General features: G+C 37.9%; 3 protein-coding genes across 3 annotated transcripts in view; 1 reads left to right on the top strand and 2 right to left on the bottom strand.

The window, feature by feature from the left end:
• The window catches only part of LOC123320602, a 28,135-nt gene that overhangs the window by 4,058 nt on the left and 10,507 nt on the right, over positions 1 to 13,570 (bottom strand). The gene's annotated exons all lie outside the window — the stretch shown is intronic.
• On the bottom strand, positions 2,419 to 3,547 carry LOC123320603 (L-lactate dehydrogenase-like). The gene has a single exon (XM_044907960.1). It carries the CDS (start codon positions 3,539 to 3,541, stop codon positions 2,462 to 2,464), a length of 1,080 nt encoding a protein of 359 aa, XP_044763895.1. The 5' UTR covers positions 3,542 to 3,547; the 3' UTR covers positions 2,419 to 2,461.
• On the top strand, positions 3,978 to 5,157 carry LOC123320605 (L-lactate dehydrogenase-like). Its single transcript, XM_044907961.1, has one exon. The coding sequence runs from the start codon at positions 4,011 to 4,013 to the stop codon at positions 5,079 to 5,081; it is 1,071 nt and encodes a 356-aa protein (XP_044763896.1). The 5' UTR covers positions 3,978 to 4,010; the 3' UTR covers positions 5,082 to 5,157.

The raw sequence follows: 13,570 nt of genomic DNA, 5'->3' as shown, positions 1-13,570 counted from the left end.
TTGAACTGCTCGACCTGTTCTAGAGTTTCATTCTCCAGGCTGATATGTGTTTGAAGGTAATTCACTCAGTGTGCCATGGGAGTACTTGTACATAATCTTATCAGAGAAGAAGTAGGACTAGCTGACTGCAGATTGACTACAAAAAATTTGTTTCTTGCTTTGTCCAGAAAGTTTCAAAATTCATATATAATACTGAGAACATCATCAAAACCAAACTTATCGACGGAATTCATTGAAACTTGGGAGGTTATTGACACATGTTAAGATAGAGAGAAGTATCAATTATTTCAATATTCCAGAGCCGGACTCATTTATCCTCATTCAAATTGTTCAGGGTAAAAATATCACTTTGTATTTCGAATTTCAAATCCTACCCTTCTCTATCACCTTGTATACGGTAAGTAGGACGTTGGGATACTTCAGAGCCTTTCTCTTGAAAGGACTGTGGGGGGAGTAAAAGATAACCACTGAATAAACAGCTTCATAAGGACGGTTTGCCTATAGACTTAACAAATCTATCCTACTTGCAATTTGCAATGTTTTACGATGTTGAGGGTATATTTGAGAACATTTTAGATGCCTGTTTCTGCAAAACAGCTAAATTCTAAGGCGTTGAACTTAAATTTAGTCCAAACTATCCATGCCCTTAGTTTATTCTTCTTCTTAGTCAAAGGTATACGTTACAACAGAAAGTCAGGACAAGCTAAGAACCATGGAATAGCAAATCTATGACTCTTGCTGACATGGGAATTCCGAAATACCATGAAACAACTAGCTAGATTCAAAAGTTCATAGATGTCATGATTGAAACCTGTGGATTTCGAGAAGTTCTAAATTGATGTATGGAATTAGCAGCCATCTTCCAGTTTCAATTTTCTTGAGAGATTTATCTCTCTGTCTCCTCCTCTGGGATGATTCATCTAATCGTGAGAATTCTTCACGTATTATCAATTCGGGACAAGTTGTTCTCCCATATTGTCGATGGTGATTTTTCAACTGTTACACCATAGAATATAACTGCGCCATTCATCCAGATTGAGGTCCATCAAATAAGACAAATCTTCCACTTATACATCAAGAATTCCAACGGACATTTCTTCAAGTCATTAGTGAGTCCAACAGATGTTATTCACTTCTCTCAAATAATTCAACAAATCGGTGAAATTGCATAATGCAAAGGTTCATCAGACTTCTAATGATTTTAATGACATTTCACCATAAAATGAAACCGATTAACCTATTACCATCGATTTAAGTCTTCACTGTCTTAACTGTTTATTCGCATGTAAACGTTCATATCTCTTTTTCAATTTTATTGTTCGAATCAATACAAATTGAACTAATAATGACTTGAGTTGTTGTTGAGATCAAACCACTTGAAGTTATGGGATATGACCTCACGAAAGAAAAAAACTGCCCATTTGCTCATATAAATGAAATATTCTGAAAAAATTCGAATCATGTGTTCATTCATTTGAAAAAGTGTTGAACCTATCAACTACTTTTGAATCCAATCAATCATTATCCTAGATATCCTACATTTCAAGACGACTAGTTCAAATTTTATGAGCCATAAAGTTGATTCGATTCAGAAGAATCGAATCAACTATTATGGCCAGAAGACCAACCACAAAAATGTAGGTTAATCTTATATTGTTTCGTTAATGAAAATAAAGGTGATCGACAAGAACCTCAACACCTCGTTCACAATATTCTAAATGTTTATGTCAATATAATCTTTCACCAACGCATTGCTTGTTTAACCGCATAGTGGTCTACTTAACTTCTCGCTAAATCATTCTTTAGTTGTACGCATTTCATTAGATGGCTATTTCCAACTGTTTCGAATTAATGCGAATTAGAATAATATGCAGTTGGAAGTAGATCGAAGAATCGTCATGAATATTTGCAAGAAGCTTTAGTAGGACAAAAACTCTGGGCGACATCAAATTTAGAATACCTATCAATAGTTGGAATATTTTGAATTGTGAACACCTTAAAATTCAAATATTTATTGCTTCAACGTTATCCAAAAGAATGGGGGCGCTCATATTCATTTGACAGGGATCTAGGGACGTTACGGTTGCCCTAGGTGGCAAGTTCGGCTACCCAGCAATAGGTGGCGCACCCTTCTGTTCATCTTCTAATGAAGCCCTTCCACTCATAATGATATTAGCTTTAAACGAACACAACAGGACTCACATTTACTTCGACAAGTAGAAACTGCCTGAGTCAGGTATGAAAGAAACGTTTTTCCTTAAGCTCCATAGCTCGTGTTATCAAAATGGCTTTAAATATCCAAAAGTGATAAAAAAAAGGCTCTTTGTTTTTTTTATTCATTTTTAATAATTGTAAATTTTCATATCTTATATCATCATTATAAATAGCTGAGCAATTTGCTACCTATTGATGACAAACTTAATAGCAGAAAATATGAAGCAAACACTCATATCTTCTACTATTATTTACTCAGATCTATGCTGTCCATATATGTCCTATGAATTTTAGCAGTACTTAAGAACTTTTCACTCTCATCCTTCTCAAAGGGTTGCTTCACTATTTTGTGTATACCATTCGCGTTCAAAACGCAAGGCAACGAGAGAAAAACCTCAAAATTAACCCCATGGTACCCTTTGACGTTAGTTGAAACTGTCCTGATGCTATTCGTATTGCGTATAATGTTGTCTACTAACTCTACCACACCCAGAGCTGGTGCCCAACTAACTGATCCTTTCAACTTCAATATTTCCTGTGGACTGTCCACTACAATTTGCTGCACCTTTTTCCAATCTTCAGGATCTCCTTCTTTAGCAGCTCTGGGGTTCAGTTCACGCAACTTTACACCTTCCACGTTAGCCGTGGACCAAATAGGTATGAGATTCTTCTCGTGTTCACCAATAACATAAGCTCGACAGTTGTAGGCTGGTATACCGAATCTTTCAGAAATTAGTATGCGCAGCCTCACGCTATCTATGTTGGTACCACTACCAATAACTCTACTCAAAGGTAATCTGCTCAATTTCCACGCCACCCATGCCATTATATCAACAGGATTTGTGACAATCATCATGATTGTATTTGGCGAATATTTCACCACTTCTGGTATGATCTCCTTGAAAATTTCAACATTTTTCTGGACTAAGCTGAACCTTGTTTCACTCGAGGATTGCCTACGGAAACCTGCTGTCACGATGGTTATTCTGGAGTTCGCAGATTTCTTGAAGGTCGTCGACGATTGTATTTTGCCAGTTTTCAAGAAGAGAGACCCATGTCGCATGTCTAAGGTCTCACCCTTCAACAGACCTTCGTTCTTATCCACTAAGACAACACTGTGTGAGACTCCTTGAGTGAGAAGGGCGAACGCACAAGCAACACCAAGTTTACCAGCTCCAACGACTGTCACTTTATTTTCCGTATCTTCCACAGCTTCTGATACCTCAGTGAATAAAGCTGGTTCCACGATTTTCGTGCAGAATTTTTTTCTTGTCTCTTTTCCTGCATATCTCAAAAGTGATGACAGTTTAAGGAGGAGTGGACGCATCGCGAAAGGTCATCATGACAAAGTCATCGAACATGTATGTATTGGCAGAGAAAACAATATATTCTTCTCAGTCTGGCTTGGACTTTTACCTTGATTTAAGAGGGGCTTCATTGCATTGCAACCTCAAGGTCTATTGTACCGCCATCAGCTGTTTTAGCCATTACTTAGTCTACAGCTCTAGCTCCTGTTCTAGATGATCTAGGATCTAGGGATCAATGGTACTTTAAAGGAGTTCTATGACTACACGTAATACTTGTCCTCACTTTTCTTCCTTGCTTTTGCTCAATTGCTTTTTGAAGCCACCTTCAACTCATAATTTCTCTTCAGTAACAACTTGATACCTTCGTTTCAATCCAGATGACTCAGCAAATAGAATAAAAGAAGAGTATCCATTTGAATCTTCTCTGAACTGATCATTTGTATGGTTCCACTTGAAGTTTCTGACAACTCAGTTGAAATATCAATAGATATGATCCTTCTGAATCATCTATTCAAACTGCAACATCATTCGATAATACCTAAACGTCACTACAAATTTCCACCACTCATCAGCAGAGACAGAGTGGTGAAAGAGGTCCATACCCCAGAATCCATCACCCACGATAAGATCAGCATAATCGGCCTTGGACAAGTGGGTGTAGCAACTGCTTTCACGCTGTTGAACCAGAATATATCCAAGAACATAGTCCTGGTGGACTCCGATGAACGTAGGTTGTACGGTGAAACTTTAGACCTCCAACAAGGAACAAAATATGTAAGAAACTCCAAAGTGGAAGCTTGTACTGATTATTCCAAGACAGATAACTCGAAGATTTGCATCGTCACAGCTGGAGCCAGGCAGAAACCCGACGAAAGCAGGTTGAGTTTGGTCCAAAGAAACACGGATATCATGAAAATCGTACTGCCTAAAGTCGTTAAGTATTCACCGAAGGCTGTCATATTGATGGTGACCAATCCAGTGGACGTTTTAACTTACGTCGCTTGGAAGATTAGCGGTTTTCCAACCAATCAGGTGATTGGGAGTGGGACCAATTTGGATTCATCCAGGTTCAGATTCCTGTTGTCCGAAAAACTGGGGGTATCTACTACCTGTTGCCATGGCTTCATCATCGGAGAGCATGGAGATAGCAGTGTGGCGTTGTGGTCCAGCGTTGATGTTGCTGGAGTTAGGCTCAGAGACATAAACCCGGCAGCAGGCACAGACAAAGACCCTGAGAATTGGAAAGTTCTGCATGAGAAAGTGATAAACAGCGCGTATGAGGTTATAAAACTGAAAGGTTCGACCTGTTGGGCAGTGGCTCTGAGTGCAGCCTCCATTGCTCTGAGTATCCTTAGAAACCCTGAGGATATCCACCCTATTTCGATCAATTCCAAGGGGTTGTATGGGATCCAGGATGACATATTCCTGTCTTTGCCGTGCCTTCTGGATACTGAGGGGCTCTCTAAGATCATGAAGAAGAATTTGGATGATGATGAGATAGAAAAGTTGCAGGGATCTGTGAGGATTCTCGGAGAAATACAGAGTGGTTTACGGTTATGAATGTTATAACATTACTGAGATAGATTCTAGATTCTACATACAATGTTTCTTGGAGAATTTATTTCACTGAACGATTCTTCTGGTGTCTGAAATCCCTAATAACTTCAACTGAGGCTGGAATACTTTTGTTAGATTGATCAGACTGTCTCTTGATTAAGTGTTCAAGATTAGAATGAGACAGCTTGTCCACGATCCGTAGATGACTCAGAGCGTTTGTGAATAGGCCGAATAAAAATTACACATTTCCTGCAACGGTTTAGGTCGGCATATCAAGTTGCTCTTCCGAGAACCAGCCAATGTGGAACTCCATATGATTCATGGTATGATATTCCATAGCCTCTGTAATTCGAGATGGTTGTATTATCTTCGTGACTTTTAATTGTACGGTTTTACCAAGAGCTCCTGTTCGAGAACAACTGGAGTATATCGGCCATTCCCAAACGTGTACTTATTCCACATATGAGCAATCTTCCTGTATGCCTTCAGTTTTTCCTCATTCTTCGTATAATTGACGATTATGAGTTATGTCGGCGTTTTAGTTGATTGATGGGGAGTGTTTCAGAAAAGACCAGATGTGACATGGTTTATGACTTCACTCACGACCATTTCCTACAATTATCACATCGAATCCATGTTATGGCTAGTGGCCTGGTCGGTAGAGCTGAAAAAGTGGCTTCAAAGTGCATTGAATTCTATTGAGGAAGTTTAAGCGCTCTTGATCGGTCTAGAGAAGTTCTGGAGCCGTTTTCAGCTACATAACTGGCCAGTTGTGGCTAACTGATACTTTTTGGGACACTTCTTGGGCGAATGCAACTCATCGAATGAAATAAAACCTTTAAAATATGCCCTTACAATCATCTATGACTATCATTGTCTGGTTTCTTTTTAGATTGAAAAAAGCTTGAAAGATGCGAAAACAACACGTCACTGGACATTTTCAATGGTGAATGTCCGGTCGAATGTTACGCCCATGCCTGAGCCCTTCTCTACCTCAGTGATTCCCAAATGGTGGGTTCGTCTCGGTGCAAGAGTTACACAGAGTATGTACCTACGAGTCAAAGATTCACTCTGAATAGCTCCGAGAGGGCGAAATAAACGAGTACAGCGAATTAGTTAAATTATATTTTGGTGGTACTCTATTAATTAATCAGTTATGTGGACGTCTCCGTATCAAGGAACTCCTATCCTAATTAACCATTTTAGTCCTTTTTATGCTCTATCTCCCGGATGAACCTGCAAAGCAACCGAACCATAGATTATTAGCACACAACGCAACAATGCGTCATTATAATTTGGACTAGGGTATATATTAATTCCTGGAGTAAAATGCCATAATTTCGAATAATTACAGAGAGAGGAATGCACACAATCTTCCTAAAGTTGTTGGCTTCAACTATAGTAAACGTCATTTCTGTTTGAAGTGAAATGCCATAAGTTACGGCAATATCCAGGCACGTATTATGTCGTTGAACAATTTAGAAACTAACTAGAAGTCTCTTGGGAAAAACACTTGGTCCTCGTAATGTTTTGAACAAATTCTGAAATACCTAGAACTTATTTCAAGAAGGACGAGCTATATAATTTCGAATCGAGCAAAAAATTATATTCTCAATGTCAAACCATAAATTCTGCATCAATCAAGGTATCCCTGCTAATTATATCGCAAAATAACACAATTTGCATGATCGGAAAACCATGACGTTCATCAAAATCGCTTTACTCGAACTCCGGATTGATTATGATTATAAATAGACTACTTCCGCGAGATTCACTTCAATGAACAATAACTTTACGAAGCGTGTTCAATGGATTTTGAATTCTTTTAACGATCAGCGTTTTAACATTCTGAAGGATCGAACCTCATCTTCATCCTATCATCCTTGCTTACGTACGATCCTGTACCGAGTGGTCTATTATTATACACAGAATCTTAACAGATCAGGTACAGCAGAAATGTAACTGTATATAGATAATATAATGGTTATTGGATTACGGTTGAATCATATTGTCTGTGAATTAGAGATATCAGTCGAAGAATTATGGCAGGAATAACTTCCATCGACCAGAAACTATCTGAAATGTTAAGAGGTGTTTTCAGGATTTGAAATATGATCCTACATAGATTGGAGCTTATAATATGATCGAGGAGGATTTGTAATTCCTCGAGAGATCATTCAAAATATCATTGTATGTTTTCTGGAGAGAACTTTTCAGAAACTCCATCTAAAAATGAGTTCAATTTTCTCCTGAAGGAGTAGATGAAACAAAATTGCGTTCGTTCACCGATACGAACGGTACAATAGTAGTTTTTAAACGACAACAAATTACGAATCTATAAATATTCCGCGAACGGTCATTGGCCACCAGTTGCACAATAAACATTTTCATATACGAGAACATCTGATGATGAACCGTCTTCTTCCTGCATCTAAAGCTGCTGACTAACCAAACAATCGCAGACCAATACCCATCTAACAATAATAACAATAGAGCACGTTAAGATTGAAATCTCTATGCACAAAGTAACCGTAAACTCTTACGATTACCTGGTTACTTTCTTCATCGTCTGTTTCTTCCTGACTTGAACACGAAAAGAACGAATGCGACATCTCACATGGTCTTACAGACGTAAACTGTTATTGACCGTGTTGTCTAGACCATGGAGATGGTATCGAGATCAGAGCTTTTCGAAGAAGATGAAGAATTTCCCTCAAAACATTTTAATGCACATTCAAGTGCCAATCAGTGCACCAAGAAGATACAAGTGCATCAGATGCTTCCGAAATTTTGATTTCCTTTCCTGGGAAATATGCGGGTAGGATTTTATATTTAGATTGTGTGAGGGTTAACATCGCACTGGAGAATATATTTTTCCCCACGTCAGAACTGTTCTAGCCAGAGCTTCATCAATAGCTGGCCCTCTAGGGGGGTTTTTGTCCCGGTTGCTAGCGACTCCTTGCGGACAGAAAAGAAAACACAGGGTGAGTGGTACAAATTCTAACATTAGATTCTTGATATCAAAAGAAACATTTTTCTTCTTTGTAATTTTGTTCGAATCGACTTAGTTTTGAAGATACAGGCTATTGAAAAACCACGAAAAAATATTATTTTTAGTTCTATCTCACAAACTGTTTCATCGAATGAATTGATTTTCAGAATATAGTTATTCATTTATTTGATGAATCTTTTCCGAACACAAGATATCACCCACCTCTTCGAGTTTTCTCATTATGATCATCACCAAGCATTAAAATACCAAAAATTCAAAGAACCCAACTCATGAAACTAAGTTGGACGCTATTCAATGAATATTTGAACGTTTTATGATATGTTTGAAAATATTCTTTATATTTTCTGGTATAATGCGTCGTCTTAGACTAAATTGATGTTCAAAAATAAAAAATATCTGTGAAATTTTGTACTTTGACCGAATTCAACTCTTGTTAAAAGGTCCACAGATGTGTAGTGTCACAGATTTATCTGGTTATTCTGAAGGTGAGTTTGTTTTTACTGGGGTGGCACAGCTCATTATGAAAACCTTAAATCGCTATATATTTTTATCAGAGCCGAATCGGAAAAAATATTATAGTATAGAAAAAAAGTGTTTCTTTCGACCTCAAGAATCTACTGTTGAAATATTTGTACGAGTCAAAGACTCACCCTGTATAATAAGTCATGCTCTGTAATATCGCACCATTTATCATCTCTATTATTGTAAAATCATCTATATTAAGCAAACCACAGAGATATTGAGCAACCTTGAGTGGAGCACCTAGGGTTTTCTTCTATCAACCGAGGGATAACCACGAAGCTTGAACAGAAGGAAGGTAACAAAGATAAAAACGTCAGGAACAACTGACTCTTATTCTTTATGTTACACCGTGAGCATGTCAGGTTGCCTGACACGGGTTTCTCAGGCGGATTTTGTCCTAGTCGGTGGCGACGCTTTGCGAACAGAAAATAATCGAGTATCTTAGATAGCCTTGAGAAGCTTACGTTCTCTATCCTACAAGCTTTTCTTCCAAGGCTTTTTTCCTTGGTCAACATTGCTCTTTCTCTTTGCCACAGAAGTGCTCTGCGAAGAAGACACTGTGGATGGGTGGCAGGGTACAAGGACTGATTCTAAAGAAGTAAAATTTTAGATTGGGGCTCATTTGGGGGTGTCAAAAGACGAAACGACGACGCTTGAACAATTGAAACAAACAATTATAGAAGAAGCGACGAAAGTGGCACACCGTTGTGGTCGGAATTATCGCGCCTGCCTACACCTAGCATTTTACGACTTCCAACGGTCAGAGCACAATAGGAATCGGATGGCAAAGAGAACATCTTCGTATTTATCATTCTAACACGGCGGGCAGTCATTACCGCAGCAAGGATACAGTTATACCTGTGAATGATTTCAATTTAACTGATTGTAGGTGTTCTTCGGCCGCATGGAATGGTGCTCAATATCGGGAATTGATGAACTTGGATGGGTAGCTCGGAGTAAGGCACCCACAACTTCCGCGTTTCTTGGAATGGTCGGCGGTAAGGCGCTAAATGGTTCTCATAAAACGTAACGCCCCTACGGTTATCGAGGTCCGAAAGCAGTGTTTTCCCATGTTTATGGACGGGAGAGGAAAAGAGGCGGAAGTGGAAATGTTTAGGAATCTTTTTGAGTACCCTTTCGGAGTTCTTCAGTGAACCACAGTGTCTTCAACTGTGTGTACCCTTTATAGTTGGGGAGACCAAGAGGGAATGTACTCGAGCGTGTCAGATAAGGGGAGATCCTACCTTGGACTCTGTAGAGTACTTCTACCAAAAATTAGACCTAAGTTTATATAGGGGGAATTGTCAAGGACAGCCTGTCAGAGTGGTAAAAAAAAACGATCATTGTACATACTCGAGCGTGTCAAATCAAGATATAGGTATACTCTTAGAACATAGATACATGGAATGGAAAATAAACATTCCAGAGACTGGAGTGAGATAGTTGCTTAGTGTCGCCAATCACATTTGAGACAGTTGATTCGGACATCATTGGCGCATCAATTTTCAATACGAATGGACAGGACGCATGTAAATTTTTCAATAAAACGCCACTGCCTTAGTATCGCTCTAGACAGAGAAACATCGAATGTGTGGACGACAAACAATTCATTCGTAGCACTGAATAGCCATTCCATGTATCTATGTTCTAAGGGTATGCTCCATTCACTTTTATTTTAGCCATGGAAAGTTGACTCATTTCACTCTGTATAGTACGAAAATGTGAGGTTATGACGCTTGTCAAAACATTTTTGGGTTTTAAATCAACGCTATGTTTCCCGTTCTACGTAAAAGTTTCTGATATTACGTATTTTATCACATTGTCGAATCTCTTCGGAAAATATGTGACGAACATAACTGAAGTTTATAAAAACTGATTGAAGGCATACCAAATCCAGTTATTTGCATGGAAAATACAAGAGATCAGTATAATATCATAATATGCACTAGCTTGAGGAGGGTTTATGTTCGTCATCTTCTTTGGCTAAAGTTTGAATACGTTACATCAGTTGAAGATTTCAAAAATATTAACCCGAAGATGAAATGCATATGATGCAGTGGTTGGGAATGGGTATCTCCCGAAGGAATTAACAGATAATTACAAGAATGTTAAATCCTTCAACAAAAATCATCTTGCATCAATATAAGTAAAAGGAATTAAAGTAAGTTTCAAGTCAAGATGAACTTCACCTTTGAACAAAATTTTCACATGAATAAACAATTAACAGGACAACTGGCGCGTATTTGTGGCTGTTTATATTAATACATTGATATAATAATAATTAATAATAATAATAATTAGGTATTTATTGGTACCTCAAGACATTTAAAATGTTTAGGACAAGTCAAATGAAAAATAGAAAAATCAATTTTCGGGAACTTATTCTACGATGACATTCATCGAAAATCCTGTAGTAAACTTTTCGCATTAATTCACTCAAATATAAAATTCTCAAATGCCACCTCTTTTTTGGGTCTCCCAATAGAAGGAAATTCTTTGTCATCCTCTTCAATCACAATCTTTCTGATTGTGGAAATATTCAACTGAAATATAAGTCGTTTAGATTCACATCAAACATTATATAAATTCTCTCACATTGAATATGTTCGCTACCGTCTGACGTATTGTCGATTTTAGAATATCAGGGTATAACTATTTGAATGAGCGGACCTGAATTCTAAATAGCACTTCCTGAAACCCTGTCTCTTTTTTCAATTACTTTCGGCATTTTCGTAATAAAAATTGATATTAGTTGTGGCAACGGCGTTATGACATTAACGACATTTCATGAGTGCCAACCTAACTCTGTTCTAGTTACAAAAACTTGAGAAAATTATTTCATGGCCAACCGACTGCTAAAATAAATATGAATGGAGTATAGAAAACACAACATGTACCCACTATTCCTATGGTGAGAATGTTTTCTCTCAGCCAATGAAGGGGACTGGTAAATTTTTACCAAAATCCATGTATTTCTAAGATGAATGATCCAACCCTGCAATGAATGTTGTCGCATCCTCAGTGTTCGCAGAGGTTTTTTGTCGGATATTCGAAAGTTACTTTTCGTAGTAGAGTAAAGTGTAAGAGTGAGGATAGTCCACTAACGCCAGAGTTCATTTCTTAGGTACAGGCTAAGCTCTCGATACGTCTCTGAGAGACAGCTCTAGAATTAATTTCTAATAAACTGTTGGTCCGTTATTTCACGTTCCAATCTACCCTTGGGCCTTTCCTTAAGGTTGAAGATTGTGGGCGGTGAACGAAGCTGTTCAATTGTTAATAAACAGACGGAGAAGAATATCAGGTACTGAATCTAAGATATGAGCTCACAAACGGTAGGTGTGGAAGATTCGATGAGAACTACGGTAAAAATCCGGAGAATTTCGATATAATTGATTCAGCATCCACTGAGAATGTTTCCCTGGTATAAGAAACAAATCATCATGAACACGAAAAAGTTATAAATGGCCACAGAAATTCCTGTGAGTCATGAGACGCTCTGTCCCTCATTATCAACAAATTGATTTGAAGAAAGATGGAAAACGATCCCCAAAAATGAGTAAAGGTCAAATTGCTCGATATCACTGACCAAAACATATTTTCAACTGTAGAAAAAAAACTAATAAACGAGAAAGAGAGCGTGTCAACAAATAATTAAGTCAATTACAGAGTGAATTGTTACGAAGCGTCAACACTGCAAATCATCCCGTCCAATGTCCATGCATCTGTAATAGTAGTATCAGTTTCTTCTATTCAGTCATCCATATATTCCGGCTTTCTCCATCGGGAAAAACTGCAAATTAAGTATTAGCGTTTTTCGAATCAATCAATCAATCAGCTCAAGTTTCTCTTTCTTCTGATATGGGTATTCTACACTATAATTCGTTAAACAATGTTAGTTTCACTTTTACAAATGCTGGTACTCATGCTCGTGCATATAAGTTCTCTTTTAAAAGAACAACTGCATTTGAATGCACTCGCATCGAGTCAGTTTCAACGCAATCAAGCTGGGTCTTTTTTTATGACCACTTCATGATTTGATCGGTTCATACTGTAAGATGGTGTCCCAAATTGCTTGATTTTGGCTGTTTCTGGTACTTCCAGACTAGGTAGGTAAAAACGTTGATAGGACTGTACAGATGTACGAAGATATATTGAAAAATTCTTAGCCTACTATAGAACCAAACAAAATTTCAATGTCAAAATATTTTATTACTCAACATATTCTCCCCTTTATTGGATACATTTATTACAGCGAACTTGCAACGTCTCTAGACCTTAAAAAAAATGTTTCTTCTTGCTCTGCAAACCAGACCTACACAGCTTTCATTACCTCTTCGTTGGAAGAAAATTTACGACCTTTTGAACTTTTTTTCAGTTGAGGAAAGAGATGATAGTCGGATGGAGCCAAATCTGGTGAATAAGGGGGGTGTTCTAGTAATTCAAACCCTAAATCACGAATTTTTTGCATGGCAACATGAGATTTGTATGCAGGGGCGTTGTCCTGCCAAAACAAAACACTTTCGGATAGCTTTCCGCGTCTTTTCTCTTCAATTTTTTCCCGTAGAGTGGTCAGTAATGTCGAATAGTAATCTCCGGTTATTGTTCTACCCTTATCCAAAAAATTAATCATGATTACTCCATGGCACTCACACAAAACAAAAGCAATAACTTTTCCAGCAAATTATTGGACACGAAACTTCTTAGGTCTTGGAGAACCAGAATGTCGCTATTTCATCAATTGTTGATTTGTTTCTGGATCGTAGAAATGTACCCAAGTCTCACCCATAGTAACAATTGGGTTTAAGAAGTCTACATCGTTTTCAAATCGAGCACAGATCGAACGCGATGCTTCTACCCTTGCACGCTTTTGGTCAACATTCAAACATTTGGGGATCCATTTTGAACCAATTTTTCTTATGTCCAAATTGACGTGAACTATATGGTAAGCATTTGTATG

The sequence above is a fragment of the Coccinella septempunctata genome, chromosome 9, assembly GCF_907165205.1.
Source record: "Coccinella septempunctata chromosome 9, icCocSept1.1, whole genome shotgun sequence".
Classification (NCBI taxonomy): Eukaryota; Metazoa; Arthropoda; class Insecta; order Coleoptera; family Coccinellidae; genus Coccinella; species Coccinella septempunctata.
Note: the sequence above shows the minus strand (reverse complement) of the source record. Positions and strands in the feature narration are given on the sequence as shown.